The sequence below is a fragment of the Melopsittacus undulatus genome, chromosome 2, assembly GCF_012275295.1.
Source record: "Melopsittacus undulatus isolate bMelUnd1 chromosome 2, bMelUnd1.mat.Z, whole genome shotgun sequence".
Taxonomy (NCBI): Eukaryota; Metazoa; Chordata; class Aves; order Psittaciformes; family Psittaculidae; genus Melopsittacus; species Melopsittacus undulatus.
The window spans coordinates 17,871,920-17,887,113 of NC_047528.1; the positions used below are offsets into that span (position 1 = coordinate 17,871,920).

Genomic DNA, 15,194 nt, shown 5'->3' on the forward strand with positions numbered 1-15,194 from the left:
AAGACACAAGAAAATGGAAAGACAACATTTTAAGGATGAGATAAGGTAAAGCAGGGGATAGACTTAAAAAAAAATATAGCCTTTAAAGATGCTCCAACCTACAACAGCAAAATAATTTTAATCATTTTTACATAGTCTTGTTTTAATACATAGATTTTAAGCATTAATGATGTGACCATGTGGCCAGGTTTGCACCAGCTGAATTCAAATATGAGGCTTCTCTGAGGTCTGCAAGCTATCACCGGGTCGCATGTTTGATGTGGATTAAAAACATTTGCATTAAGTTTCAAAAGCCTGTTAAAGCATTATGCTGCAGACTTTTATTTTATACATGCTTAATTTTACTTTGTGAGCATCCTAGTAATCTATTGCATGCACTGCTACAGCTGCATTCTCAATTAATTTCTAATAGAATAAAGACTCAGGCATAAACATTTTAAAATATTACTTAAGAAACAAAATTTATTTTAGGATTTTTGATCCAATAAAAGTGGACAACTTTTTTCTTTTTATGACAAAGAACAAGAATCTTTCTGTATATTTCTCAGATTAGACTCTACGTATCCTTTCTGGTTTTATTTTAGAACCACAGTCCTCCCTCAAGGTGATTCCATACATGATTACAAATCCTTATGCAATTTCATTCCAGGTTCTATATTTATCAAAACACTTAATCTTAATAGCAATGTTCTTTCCTCAGCATGAACCAGGCTTTTAAAACAGATTGCAAAGAGACCCCCACAAAAAGTCCCATTCTAACAAGATTTTCTCATGTCTTCACAATTTCAAACGTTTACCCATAACTCATAGATTCAATAGTTCCTACAAAGACATACACTATTTTTGTTATATTTGGTGACTAAACTCAAATACCACATATCTGCCAAGACCAAAAATCCTTCACATGCAGTTATTATGCACAGCTTGCCATCCTAAGTATTATCATCTATTATAAAAAATATTCAGAAATATACAGAGTGAGAAAGTGTGGGCTAAAAGTAGTGCAAGCATAATCAAAGTCATTAAGTGGTCCGAGATACAAAGGATGTGTAAAAACCCACCAAAATCCCACAGCTACACACTTCCTCCTTCTACTGCTCTGAGGAAGCTGCTTCAAATGATCTAAACAAAATGTTGGTTTTGACATGCACTCAACTCATTACATCTGTTTTAGAAGCATATGTATCTTACATGTTTATGCCAGAAGCTACTAACCACTAAGCATGTAACACACTTATATTAGACATTATTTCGCAAATCATCTACTGATATTATCTGGGAATTTTACCTGAGTGAAAACCATGCACAATACACCACAGTTTGTCTGAAACAATTATACCTCAGTACTCATCTCTTTGGAGACACAGTGCACATTTCAAAGTGTCACCAAGAAACACAGACAGAACTTCTGAACTTTATAAACCAGTTTTATCAACTTCCAAGTCTGGGGGTCCAGAAACACCTTCCAAACTCCTGATAAACTTAAGAGTTATATTTAATTTAAGCACTCTTCCTAGATTATCCTATGAACTGTGGCACTGAGTTCTACAGAGCCCTAGGAATTGTAAAGAGGTCCTCCAAGTATATTATTTTTTTCTTTTCCATAGGGGTAGAACCAAGCGGGTCTTCCCTGAACAAACAGGTGTTAAGGGAATCCTTTAGGGTACTTTGGTTTCTTTAAATAGTTTAAGGCAATAGTTACAAACTATTTTTTTCTGGTGGTTACACATGTAGCCCTGGAAAACTGATCTAAGCTCTAGTTTCAATCATTAGAAGTATTTTAGTTGCTTGGAATAACAGTTTCCTTATCATTATAACATACGCAGTTACCACAATGTGTTTTATTTTTGCTTCTCTTAAGAATCATTAACACTGGAAAATGGTGAAAATATGAAAAATATTTGTTTAAGACTTCCAGGACAGGAATCAAGGCTCTTTTTATCTGTAAGAACTGTAGCACATTGCTGATGCAACGCAGTATTAGAAAAGGTTAAAATAGAGAACCAAGTTCACTGCAATCATGTAACAGTATGTACCAACACCAACAGACAAAAACTGCTGTTAGTAAACCACGTTTTCCTCTTTACCTTAAGTAAGCAGTATCAAATTTTAAGTACCAACTCATGCTCCCACAACTACAAAAAAAGAACGCTGAAAAAAAAAATCACATTTATCAGCAAACAGAAGACTTTGCAAATGAATAACTTCATACAAGTGCTAGTAACAACTCCAGTCAGTCTCATTTTGAAAACAGTGACTTAGAGCAAAATGTGACACTCTGCAGGGATGGCAACTTTTCAGTGGTGAATCAAATTATGTTTTCTTTGTGAAGCTAGTGACTAAACATATCCATAAAAAATTCAGCAGAGGCAGGAGATGATGCCTTTGGCAGCCTGCTGCTTCTCCGTTTCCTTATCATTTGTAGTTTGTGTGCATACAAGATCGATGCTATGATCCCCAAGTTACAAATTCCACTGGAGTGAGGAGGCAGGAGTCATTTACTCTCACAAAATGAGACAGCCTCCCAGTGTGTGCCATTCCAAATTCACTTGCATGCTCTTTGACAACTAGGCACTTGATTTGTGACCTTGATAAAGACAACCTAACTGACTGCAAAGCTGACTAGTGATGAACAGCATGCTTTAACCAAGTAATTCCATCAGCTTTAGGCCATATAGTGCCACATTAGTACTGCAACCTGCAAACTTCAAGATAGTAAAGACACAGTAGACAATACTGTAAGTCTGATCAAGGATACAAATCATATGCCATTGTGGCATTTAAATTACACTACTAACGAAGAAAAGCAGCCTGTATAGTATAACTGCAGCATGTAGTGCAGTTTGTAAATTTTTAACCTGTGTTGATTTGAGCAACAATAGAAACATTTTAAGTGAAATTCAACATAAAACTTCATTCTAAGTTATTAGTAGAACAAAAGCTCTTATACACTGCCAAACCCTTTATACAAGCTGACCAATTCATTTCATGTAAAAGAAAAAAAAATCTCCCCACAAAAATAAAAAAAAAAAAAATTGGTTTTCCCAGCACAGGCTGTACCTGGTCTAGGATACTGTAAATAACTGGTAAATAACAAGTGCAGATAGAACTAAAACACTGTAACCATTAAAAAAAAAAAAAAAAAAAAAACAAAAAACAAATAACAACCCCCCCCAAAGGATTATGTTAATTGTGCTATAAAATCTTCGTACAGTAGAGATTTATAATCAGCACTAAGGAATTATTCCAATACATATTTGTTGTACATTTCTAAACAATGGATCAGCAAATAGAGAATGAAATAAGTTCATAAAGCACTTACTGAAACTCTAACAGACAGTATGAAAGATTATATCTGAGGTAATCTTACACTAAATTTAGAAAGTTGTATTATTAATATGCTACTTGCTTAATGTAAATTCTCAGAACACAAAATGGCAGTGAAAATGTTGATAAACAATTGGGCCAGAAAAAGTTTAGAAAACCTCCCGAAAATTTATTTCCAGAATAAACAACAATTATATTAGAAAACAGTAACCAAATATAAGTCACTACAAATTAAAACAGACACTACCCATACAACTCACAAAAAGAAAACAGAAACTGAACCTGCAGGATCTTTGGTTCTGCAAAGACCTGTAGTCAGGCTGGACTTCAGTCACTCTCAGCAGAAGTCAGAAGTGCCAACAACCAATATGAGCGGGACTGAACCAACTGCAGCAGTACATGAGGACTGTGATTAAATAACAATATAAGATCCTAGGTGCCCAAGGTATTAGTCTTTGATTTTAAAATAATTCAAAGCTTTAGAAGAGAAGACTAAATACTGAATTTAGAAAACTTTAGCTTCACAGTGTTGTTTGTCAGCTTCGACAGTAAATCATAGCTCTAAAGCTGTCTAAGAAGGAATAGCTGAAAAAATGGTATTTTGATAGAAACTAGTTTTATTGAGACCAATAGAAAATCTAAATAGAGTTACCAACTTCAACTACTTAAAGTAAACAAGCAGCAAGTATTTACAATGAAGACTGCTGAAAAACATCACATAATATTCTGTTGGCTCTTTACAGCATTGAAGTACATTGTCACTTTGTCAGCTTCACTTTGTCAAGTATTTTAAGTAATTACAACCTATTTTGCAGCAATTAACTCCCATGGATTTAGATGGGAAACCAGGAAGCACTGTAGCATAATCTCACTGTATTCTCAAGAGCAAATGCTAGGCCTGGTTGATGAGATACAAGTATAAATACATCCGCTACATATTCCTTTATTTCCAAGATGATAATGAAAATTATGTTGCTAAATTTCAAATACTTGTTTTAACCTATATTATATATCTATACTGCAAATATTTTCCCTACATAACATACTGCAACACAAACAACCAGTTCAGAATTAGTTGCCAGTAAAATCAAAAGCAAGGATGCTTAAGATTGGTTATAACAAAACGGAGATAACAATAGAATATAAAGTTATAGAATTATAGAATCATAGAATAATTGGGCTTGGAAAGGATCATCTAGTTGGAAAGGATCATCTACTTCCAACCTCTCTGCCATGGGCAGGGACACCTCACAATAAACCATATCACCCAAGGCTTCATCCAGCCTGGCCTCTGTTATAATGTGAAAAGCATCTCCATTTAACTGCACAAGCTCTGAACTGAACAAATATCACTTCAAAACATGAGATCAATGTGATATGCCTGTTTCGGCACTCTGTTTTGCTTTTGAGTATTTCCTATTTCTGTCAACAAAAAGCTACAAGGAGCATCTAAAATGACTTGCAGCGTGCTACTTTGGCTCTGTCGCTCTACCCCGCACAGCTTTTACAATCCAGTTCCTTCCACTTTCAGTTTATTTGCTTTAGTGTTATGCTCTGCACAGCCTGTTCTTAGGTAGTTTAAAAAAACTCAATATATTAACTGCAGCAACATGAAGTACAAGATATATGGAGAACTTTTGTGTGCAACTATGACAGTATCTGCAACAGTCATTTTACTGAACAAGGAAGAAGTTTAAATTGAATAAACTACTTAATATTGGAAGAGTCCAGCAATTTATTAACTCGAAAAAATAATTAAATAAGCTGTAGACTTTTGGACTTCCCCACACAATTCAAAAGTATATCTGTAGGACTGTCCATGCATTACATAGAAGCTACTTCATGAACACATCAGCATCAGTATTAGATCACTTCACTCACCACTCTTTAAAAGTGATTACTTCCTGCACTGAACACTTTTTATGTATACCTACACATACACCTATTTATGCAAGAGTTCAATACATATGTGAAATTGCTCTCAACAATAGGGCTTTTTAAACATAACACAATGCTTCAAAAAAAAATCGTGTAACTGAATGTAAAATCATATTCTGTTGGCTCTTTAAAACAAAGATATATGTTACCAGTAGGATTACTAGTGAAATAACAGATGCCTTTCCTCACTATGACCTGTATACAGAAAACCAGCTTTAACATGGTACCCAAGAAATCAGAAGTAACAGTTAACCTATAGAGAAACAGGCTTATTTTAAAAAAAGAGTTTCCTAAGAAGATGCAGCTTAGAAATTCCACAATTGAGACTGCAAAATAAAAAACCACAATTATTCTTGCTCTTGACTGAAGAATGAAGATTGATAGGCTGTAGTTCAGCCTGTTCAGTTTGTTGAGACATGACACTGAAGCACACAAACTGATAAACACTTCCAGAATTTCATAAACATAAGCAGATGAATGGTACTGCAAGCATACGCTGACCTCTTCCCCCATACCACCAAAACTCTCTGGCCTAAAAAAATTTAGTTCTTCCAGTCTCGAAATACCTGACCAACTTTAATTGGCAGTAAAAACTTTTCTGAAGGAAGAATGGAAAAATGTTCATGACCTTCAAAAACAATACAGGTGGGAACCATAACTGCGTTTTGAACTTGGGAAGATTATTTTGTAAATAATGAGCATCTGTCCTTGAACATAACCTTCTGAGTGTGCACTGATGCTCCAAGGCAAACTACACGTTAACATCCCCAGCACAGCATTTTGAATGTACGAGGATAAAATCATCCTGTTATGTGTGATGTGTTTCAAACAAAGTACGAGATATAAAAGCACTATTTTTGAGAAGTACGCTTTTTTTAAGGGGGTAAAAGGTGCACAACTGACGAACAATACCCAATGTGCAGACCAGACATTATGGAAGCAGACAACCTCTGAAAGTTACCAGCAAAGCGTACAGCTCTAAACAGGTCGTATGCTTGTGCAAACCACACAGGTTCATCAGGTTGCACGACCAGGGCTGCCAAGAGAGCAGGGGAAACGCTGGGTGCTAAGGCAAACCCTTCCTTCTCTCACGGAAGAAAACAGCAAACCTCTTGTCAATGGGGGAAGTAGTACTAGCGTGAGTGACACACTGATGAGACCGGCTGCTGCAAACGCGCCAAGGACGCGCAGTATCTGCTGGGAGACCTGAGCGACGAGAGCTCCCACAGCCGGGTCCTGCCTCACAAAGCTGAAGCAAACGAGGTCAGACCACTACGAACCCCTGCCCGCCCACAGTCCACTCCTCCACACCCAGCCCCAGTTCCCCGCCGCGGCTGATCCGGCCGGCGAAAGGCGAGGCTGCCGGAGCGGGGATGCTGCTGCCACTTTTTACCTGAGCCACGACTATGGGGAACACGCCCGTCCGCCCGCTGTAACACGTCGCCAGGGAGCCTCCCCAGACCACGGCTGCGGCGGCGACCCTCCAGCTGGGCAGGCGCCGCTGGCTCCGAGGGCGCCGCAGCCCGGCGAACCACCCCCTCAGAGGAGCGCGGGCAGCTGACACCAACACCGCTCTCCACGTCGCCATCTTCCCGGAAGCAACGGTGGCGCCGCCGACATCGATCCGACCCTTCGGCCGCATGCGCAGAGCCGGGCCCGAAGCAGAGGGATCCCTCATTGCCCGCTCGGCGGGGTGGGGGCTTTCTTTCTTGTTGGGACCGTGCTGGCCTAACTCAGCCGGCGGGAGAGGGGCTGCCTGCACAGTCGGAGGGGACGGAGCTGGCGGAGAGGTAATGCACGCACAGGTGTGCAGGGTCACACAGTAGTGATAGGCGCCGCAGGGCTGCCTTCCTGGCTTGGAAACGCGCCAGGTTCCCGGTCTTTCCACTACGGCCCTGGCAGGTCTCTCAGCTGTGAGGGGTGGCGGCCTGGCCCCCGTTTCAAGCGTTTCGTTGAAAATAGCTAAAACGGAGGGACAAGTCGGTGGGCAAAGGTCCTGCGCGGCCGACCCGGGCCCTCCTCGGGGCAGAGAAGCGAAGGGCCTGACCGCGGCCGGGCTCGCCTAGCGGGTTCTTGGCAGAGTGGGAAGGAGGTGTCGGGAGTCAGGCGTTTCACTTGTGTCTGGGAGGACGGTACCCAAGGCTTCGCCTGTGTAGTGGAGAGTGAAAAGTGACTATGCTTGTAGCTCTCCTCCACCTAGGTCACTCACAGCTTCATGTTCCTAACTGAAGTGATTCTTCTTCCAGAACTTTAAACACTGCTGAGTACATAAAGAGCAATGGGTCACGAACTGGGTTTGAAATTCTGTAGGAAGCCCAGTGTGTGGAGTGAGGCAGGTCTAGTGAGCTTGCATTAGCTGGGCTGACCTGACACCGAGTGCTGTGCAGTTGGGGTTTTCCAAGTGTTGGAGATGTCACGTATGTATGCGGTGCTATGCTTATGTTCCAGACAAGAAACAACAAAAGCAGGATTATGTTTAGAACATCCTTTTCAAGGGCAGAGTAGGGTTTCTCATTAAATACAGGTGACAGAAGATATGCTTACAGAAACTTATGGTAGAGGTGATAACTGAGAACATTACAGATTGACTTGACCACGACTGATTACTTATGTCAAAGAAAAGTATTCACTGTGAGTGCTTCAAAATGCTTTTTTTTTTGTCTACTACCATAGTTTTAACAAAGCTCTCTAGGCCTTGATAAGATTGAATTAGTTGATCACTCTGTAATGTTAGTTGATCACTTTCAGACATCGGGCCATCTGGGAATCGGTGAAGAAGTGGAGAGGAAGCTGGATGTCATTTGTATATTGGCAATGCCAATATCCATATTTTTGCAGTTGTTGACCTAATGGCCCCATGTAAATGTGGGAAGAGACTGGGGAGAAAACTGCTGTATGCAGTTTTCTATTACTTCAGTCTTTGGTTAAAGGCCTTCAGAAAGTACTCTGTCCATTTTAGCAAATTATAACTTTCACCTCTTTTTGATACAACAACCAGTACTGTGCTGTCAACATTACAAATGCTGTGGTACAGGCTCTGAAATATGGAAATGCCTTTTTGCCCTCTATCCAGTGACAAACAGGGATCATCCATCAGTGCCATTGAAGGAATGTTTGTTCACTGTCCTTCCCTGACCTGAATTCGGAGTCATGAATTCAGTTTCATAGATGGTAATTTCAGTCATCTAACTAATAGAATCTCAGAATTTATCCAGTCTTCCATTAGCATGTGTTGTTCACTGAGTGTCATTCTGTGGAGTGTTTGAGACATCTTCAGGAATGTGCCACCTGAGTCCTCAGTAGGATACATACCCTTCAAAAACACCTTCTCTAGGGAACACAGATGACTGCTAATTGCAAAATCACTCAGGAGTTCAACATGCAGGGTGAATGGTTTCCATTTCCATAGACTAATGTACATTGCATAATCTTTTTCCTGTCCCCAGAGACCTAAAAGTAACTTGTACAGGAAAATACTTTCTAATCCCCAGATCCTGTAAAACAGCAGCAAAATCCCCCTATTGTCATACACAAACACACACTGCAGAATTCCATTTCTGCTGCAGAGATGTAAAACTTGGAGCAAATTCTTTTTTCCCTGTTTCTATTCCCCTCTAGACAGACAACATATTTTCCATCCCAGTCTTATAGTTTGACACTGAATATTTGAACAAACACATTAAGAGTATTTCCCTTTCTATGTCAGCCAATAACAAGCATTTCATGAATACTGGCAACATCCCTGAAATGTTGTAAAGGATGGCTGAGAGATATGAATTCTGAATGCAGATCCCTTGACATTGAACACACAACCACAACACAGGTAAGCAGGTTTAGTTCAGCATCCTGCCAGGCATTTTCAGCTTTCCTTTGAGGAAAGAGCAAAAAAGTAGGTCATTTGTCTTCCCTCAAATGACATTCCTGACTGGAACAGATAAAACTGCAGTGTGGATGGAGAACAGCTCTCATATGACTGCAAGCACGCAATGCTGATTGGGAAGCTAAGTGTCCTTAGCCACCCCTTCTCTCCCTGCAGTAAATTCACCCCATGTGTGCAGTGTCCAAGAGTGCAAAGCTACCACTGTGTTTACGTATTGCTATAACCAGGATGGTTTATTTGTGAGTGCTAGAACGTACGCCTAAGTATCTTGGAAACCCTTTGCTATTAAGACATAGCTCTGTTTCACCTCATGCAGAGCTACTGCAGAGTAGTTTGTGATAGAAAGCAAAGATTGCTGTAGTCTGTAGGAATGACACTGACAATCTGCTAAGTTTAAAAGGAGTTTCATCTGAAAAATTGAGCTACATGGTGACAAATGTCATCAACTGCTATGCCTTGTGGCACTGATTCAGAGACTCCCATTCACGTACTGTTGTTTGCTCTTGCTTGGCTCTTGTAAGCAGGAATCATTACATTTAGCAAGCTGACAAACTTGCTTTTTTAACAACTGCTTTCCACATGTTGACTTCAGACTTTGTACCAGAGATGTTTATATTGCTGAAAAATTTGCAAAAGCAAATGAAAAATCTAATAAAATATTTTCTTAAATGTTAAAGAATGTAATTTTCCTGTAAGTTTCAATGTTCCACTGAATTGTTGTATAGTAATACTTAAATGCAGTCATTTCTTGTTAGGCATAATAAACATAATGTGAAGTCGCATCAAAAGAAGAAAACATACTACCATGAAACAAAACCCCTGTGACTCCTGAGATTCTTAGGAAATCACATTTGACATAAACTTCTTTTCTTCCAAGTTTTGTTAAAATGTCAATAGTAAAAATTAAAAATACAAAGTATACCTACAGCTCCAGGCCTGTAGGTCCACTTCCATGTCTCAGTGTCTTGTAAGAGTGTTAGGCTGAGTTCCAACGGGGATTCAGTCTCTGCTAGAACTCCAATCCCCTCGAGAGCATTAGGCTTAGTGCCAGCATTCATTTACTCTTGTAACAGCTTAAATTAACTCCTGTTACATTCAATCTAAACCCTGTCTTACCATTTTAGATAGAATAAGAGTTGAGAGATGGATTCAGTCATCCAGTCTGAGGGCCACCCATCATGCTTGTCTGTCTTTCAGGACTTCAGATGCTGCTTAAACTGGATTGGGGAAGGCGACTACCAGCCATTTGTGAATAGAGGAGCTGGCAAGCCACCTTTTATATACATGACCCCATTCCACAAGAAGTAACATGGAGGTGGTCTGGCTTACTTAGCCATATGTAGATTTCAGAGTAAGATCCGACAAAAAATAAGATTTTAATAGTCAAGGCACTGTGCTAAAAATATTTTGGATACTTTCCTAGAGGAGCTGAACAGACAAGGTAATTTAAAGACAGGAAATATCACTGCTTGGGTTTGCAGGTGAAAAACTGGACCATAGATTGAATTTTGCCCAAAGTCAGACAAGAGACTGAAATGGAAGTCCTCACAATGCCAGTCCTTCTTTAACCCCCTCAAAATTGCATCAGTAATCTTAAGAATATCACTTGTGTTCTACTTTAGACATGAGTGCAATCTGTCTGTGATTACAAGGAAAATACTCTGAAGTGGAAAAGTGATGTAAACACAAGGAAAACCAGTTTTGTTATAAGTGATAAATAATCCTTGCACACTTTTGAAAACTACAGGGTGATTGCATAAAACTAGACAGTTGTTAAAGTTGACCAGCTGATACCTTGATCTGTCTCCAGTCTCAAAAGTCCTGTACCAAGGTCTGTATGGTGGAGGCTCGGAGTGGACCAGGGATTTCCAAAGCTGCTTCCTATGCTAGAGAGACTTCATAGACTTGTAGAATAGTTTGGGTGGGAAGGGACCTTTAAATGCCATTAGTCCAAGTCCCCTGCCATAAGCAGGGACATCTTCAAGTAGATGAAGTTGCTTAGAGCCTCATTCAACCTGACCTTGAATGTTTCTGTAATTTCTCCACATTCCTCCTCCACAAGAAAGCAAACAAACAAAAAAACCCCAAACAAATAACAAGCAGATGTGAGATCAGTTTCAAGGAAGGTGAAATGCCTTCCTCTGATTAAGAATCCTTAAGATGACTAGGTGCTGTTAGTTTATAGAAAGTCCAGTTATTGTATAACATTTGGAGATGATGGAAATGGAACTAATTACCAGAGAGTCAACACTCATCCACTAGTAAGACTGAAAATAAATGTGTACATTTTGTGGCTAGGTAACACTATTCAGCTCACAAATAAGAGTTCATAGCAATCTTTGCATCTGCTATAAATATAGCTTATCTTTCAATATTTTTTACTTGCTAAAGTTACTTGAAAGATTATCGTGATAGAGTCCATTTAAAAGGAAAAGAATTAAAATTTATCCAAGATATGTGTTCCCAAATACCTCCCACAGCATTAATTTATATTGATCTTTCTAACACACTGTCTTCCAACACTATTCCTATGTAGTTAGCTGAAAAACACCTTGCTGGAATACATAACAAGTTCCCTTAAGCTTCAGAAGAACTGCTTTCTTAAGTCAGTTGAAAATTCAGAGAAATAAGGTGAAAGCAAAATTCTTATTAAAAAGAAAAAAAAAGAATTGGAGATTCTAGTAATAGGAAAGATTTTAAATTACAGTTTTTAAGTTGGCAATGACCTTGTGGTAAATGCATGATTCATAAAAGAAATGGTACACAGACTGTTAAAATACTGCTTTTATGTGAATAAAAAATGCAGGTCAACCTGGTACTCTCTTGTGAAGGAACATGCATTTTTTTTTAATTTGAGAAGTATATTCATTACAGCTCTCCAGATTAGGCTGTAGGTCCCAGTTCTGTGATGAGTCACATATAATATGCCTAATTTTAAGCATTTGAAATGTTCTGTGGTCTGAAGCAAGACTATTCCTGCTGCATAAAATTTAACTGTATACATAAATCTTTGAAGACTGTTGACTTTCTTGCTATTAGATGAGAACTGTGGTTCAACTGCTGTTTTATCTTTTGATGATAAGATCCCATGGCACTTTTAGAACAATAATAGAGGTTCCCTGAAAACATTTTAAGTAATGGAATTATGTTATGTGCTTTAGTGGTTAATATTTTTCTCATGGTTCCAGCTGAGTAAATTATACTTCATTTTTCTTCCCTTCCAAGGATTCCTCTTTAGTGTTGCTAGCACTGGTTGAAAAGATAGAACCATAGAATCATAATAATAGTTAGGATTGGAAAGGACCTCAAGATCATCTAGTTCCAACCCCCCTGCCATGGGCAGGAACATCTCACACTAAACCATACCACCCAAGGCTTCATCCAACCTGGTTTTGAACACTGCCAAGGATGGAGCATTCACTACCTCCCTGGTCAACCCATTCCAGTGCCTCACCACCCTAACAGTAAAGAATTTCTTCCTTAGATCCAGTCTAAACCTCTGCTGTTTAAGTTTCAACCCGTTACCCCTTGTCCTATCACTACAGTCCTAATGAATAGTCCCTCCCCAGCATCCCTGTAGACACCCTTCAGATACTGGAAGGCGGCTATGAGGTCTCCACGCAGCCTTCTCTTCTCCAGGCTGAACAGCCCCAACTTTTGCAGCCTGTCTTCATATGGGAGGTGCTCCAGTCCCCTGATCATCCTCGTGGCCCTCCTCTGCACGTGTTCCAACAGTTCCATGTCCTTTTTATGTTGAGGACACCAGAACTGCACACAATACTCCAAGTGAGGTCTCACGAGAGCAGAGTAGAGGGGCAGGATCACCTCCTTTGACCTGCTGGTCATGCTTTTGATGCAGCCCAGGATACGGTTGGCTTTCTGGGCTGCAAGCGCACACTGCTGGCTCATGTTCATTTTCTCGTTGACTAACACCCCCAAGTCCTTCTCCACAGGACTACGATGAATTTCCTTTTTGCCCAACCTGTAGCTGTGCCTGGGATTGCTCCAACCCAGGTGTAGGACCTTGCACTTGGCATGGTTAAACTTCATGAGGTTGGCATCAGCCCACCTCACAAGTGTGTCAAGGTCCCTCTGAATGGCATTCCTTTCCTCTAGCGTATCAACAGAACCACACAGCTTGGTGTCATCGGCAAACTTGCTGAGGGCACACTCAATTCCATTGTCCATGTCATTACTGGTCTCCAGCCGGACATTGAACCGTTGACCACAGCTCTTTGAGTGCGACCATCCAGCCAGTTCTTTATCCACCAAGTGGTCCACCTGTTAAATTGATGACACTCCAATTTAGAGACAAGGATGTCATGTGGGACAGTGTTGAACGCTTTGCAGAAGTCCAGGTAGATAGAACATACATAAGCGAAATCCTTTTTACATATATCTTTATATACATACATGTATATACACGCATTTATACATGTATTTTGCCTATGCTGTATTAATCATAAGATTTCTTGAAATGTTATTACCAGTGCTTTTCATGTAAATATAAGATTTTATTGTGGGGGCCTTACTGTATTTCAGGGAGCACTTCTTCTCTTTTCTTCCATTCTTTGAAATTAGCGTGAGCATTGCCATCAATTTTAATTATACCATTATTTCGCCCTAAGTTTTATAGGAAGAGTTGGCAGCAATAAGTGTAGTTAAGGTTGCCTAACACTTTTCACTGTATAGATTCTATACTTAATAAGAAAGAGGGATAGAATTTGCACATAAGGGTACAATAAAACAAGTCAAGATTAGCAAAGTTAATTTTATCTGTGTTACTTGAAAAACCAGAAGGATTTATTAGGGACTCTGATTCTATATTCTTAAATGCAATTTGACTGATATAATTGTACATAATTATTGTTATGTAGTTCAAAAAATACAATAAAGGTGGCAAAGACATTACTTCACAGTATTACTAAAGAAACAATTATAGAATTATCAGTATTGTAAGCTGTAAAATATATTTAAAATACATTTTTTTTCTGGAAATGTTGAAGTAGAAGCAGCATTGTATACCTTCTTTCTTATTTCTTTTCCCACACCGCTGTCTAATTTATTAATGAAAGTAACCTTAAATTATAACATTTTTAATACCACTAAAGATGGTGAAGAGTATGTAATTATTTCTTTGAAAAAGGAAGGAATTACAAAATTCTAAATTACTGTTTTCTATAGCGTATTTCATTATTTTAAGTAGTATTTACTTCTTTCTCCGAGTACTATTTATGATCTTTGGTTGCACATATTTTTGTATAAGCAGTAGAAGGCATGATTATTTTCCAAATATGCATGTTTAGTTGTGTAGTAACTAAAATGAGTACTAGGGTCTGGTCTAAACTAATAGCACAGGTGTGTGATGGACACATATCTCCACTATAAAAGGTTCTGTGATTCTTTCATGAAAAAGTTGACAGTCCTAATACAATGTGGTCAGCAGAGTCTGTTTCCATAGATGTCTGCATTTGGCCCTTACAGAGTTGAAGAACAGCTGTAATATTTATGTAAATATTGTGGGTATTTGTGGTATATTTGCTAGCAAGGGTTTCTTTAGACATCAGAAGGGACTGTTGGAGCCACTTGCAAAGGCATAGTGATAATGGCACTAATGAAAATCTTTGAAGCAACTATGGACAAAGCTGCTCTTTGGGGAACAGTCCCAACTTGGCACTGTTTCAGGCAGAAGCTCTTGGGTTAGAGGATTTCCAGTCCATTACCCGACCTTCTTCTAGAAAAGGGGAGGGTCTTGAGGGAACATGGGGGAGTTGGTTCTGCGGTATCTGAATTGCATGTCTCCAAGGAGGCATAAGCTATACCAAGAGCAAAAAGTCAGGATACATAGGGTGGCTAATGTTTACAAGGCTTAGGGAGTCTCCTGTTCATATGGCATTCAAAGTGTTTATGGGTCTCTTGTTTCTGCAGCTTAGGTATAGCCTGACTTTATCTGGTCTGTAATGGAGAGATTTAGTTGGAGGAGCCCACAGCACATCCAGGACACCCATGTGGTGCTGGTTCTGGTCTCTGAGAATTCTCCCTTTCACGC

The 15,194-nt window shown here is 39.4% G+C and overlaps 1 protein-coding gene across 1 annotated transcript in view; it reads right to left on the reverse strand.

Annotated features, from left to right (window-relative positions):
* Positions 1 to 6,855, reverse strand: part of MICU2 (mitochondrial calcium uptake 2) — a 150,977-nt gene extending 144,122 nt beyond the window's left edge. Inside the window, exon 1 of the mRNA XM_031049589.2 lies at positions 6,659 to 6,855. Coding sequence (XP_030905449.1) covers positions 6,659 to 6,853 — 195 coding nt within the window. The 5' untranslated portion in view covers positions 6,854 to 6,855. The remainder of the gene's footprint in view (positions 1 to 6,658) is intronic.
* Between the last annotated feature and the right edge of the window lie 8,339 nt (positions 6,856 to 15,194).